This window comes from Etheostoma cragini, chromosome 8 (assembly GCF_013103735.1).
Source record: "Etheostoma cragini isolate CJK2018 chromosome 8, CSU_Ecrag_1.0, whole genome shotgun sequence".
NCBI lineage: Eukaryota > Metazoa > Chordata > Actinopteri > Perciformes > Percidae > Etheostoma > Etheostoma cragini.
Genome location: NC_048414.1, coordinates 2,117,946 through 2,119,068, shown reverse-complemented (window position 1 = coordinate 2,119,068; position 1,123 = coordinate 2,117,946). Strand labels below are relative to the sequence as shown.

At 39.7% G+C, this 1,123-nt stretch overlaps 1 protein-coding gene across 1 annotated transcript in view; it reads left to right on the top strand.

Moving 5' to 3' along the window:
* The window catches only part of pot1 (protection of telomeres 1 homolog), a 68,579-nt gene that overhangs the window by 18,016 nt on the left and 49,440 nt on the right, over positions 1-1,123 (top strand). The window contains exon 4 of the mRNA XM_034880229.1: positions 788-888. Within this exon, the coding sequence (XP_034736120.1) occupies positions 788-888 (101 nt within the window). The remainder of the gene's footprint in view (positions 1-787; positions 889-1,123) is intronic.

Genomic DNA, 1,123 nt, shown 5'->3' with positions numbered 1-1,123 from the left:
GTGTGTGTGTGTGTGTGTGTGTGTGTTAGTTAAGCCGTCTGGATTGTAGAAGCAGACGGAGGCCATTGTGTGTTATTGTCTTGTCCGTAGCCTCTAATAGTGGCGGGGTACATGCATGTCTGTGGGTAGATCCTAAAATGGACCTGCTACGTTGGTTGACGTAGTTCGGTATAGGCGTAGGGAGTGGGGAATGGTTAGGGTAAGAATACTGGGGGAAAGCCAATCAGAGGCAGAAGAAGGCGGGCCATGAGGCGTCAACACGTCTAGCGGATCCAATCTAACATCTATCCTGCATGTGTCTCCAGTCCACCTCTCCTGTATTGTTGGTTTATAGACAGTTTTGGCATGAACTGTCATCCAACAGGCCTTATAACACTCAGTGACATCTTAATGACAAGTCCAAACACTTCCACTTACCTTGAGGTCAAAAAAGAATTAATAACCAAATATAAGAGTGTTATGACAATATCAAAACCAGCCACGTGTGACAATTTAATGAAATGTTAAACACACATTAAGCAAAAAAGTTTTTTTCAAGTTTGATAATTGGGCCTGCTATGACATGATTTTGACAGGTTACATAGAGATTGTTGTGTCCGTTATCGTCATGTTGTCATAACACACACATCTCAAGCAATGCCAACTTTTCATTAAAAGTGTCACACATTATCCAAATTACATTTAAAGACAGCGGTCATAAACATGCACAAAGACTTGTGTGTGTTCATGACATGTCAGTCGCATGCACACCCCTCTCAAATACAGTGTTTTATGACATGTTTCGCAGAAGAAGATCCTCCGCCGAACTCCTCGTCTCACAACCCGTCCATCAACGTCATCCTGTTCGGAGAGCTGGCCAAGGACTTCAATGGAACTGTCAATCAAGGGGTAGGTTCACTCAATCATCAAAGATGGGATGTTTAGACAGAAACGTATAATAATAATAATAATAATAATAATAATAATAATAATAATAATATATATTTTATTTAAAGAATCCTTTCTTGGCACTCAAGGAGGCCGCACAGGGAATTCATGAATTAAGAACAGCAAAACAAATACTATACAGCAAAACAAATACTATACAGCAAAACAAATACTATACAGCAAAACAAATACTATA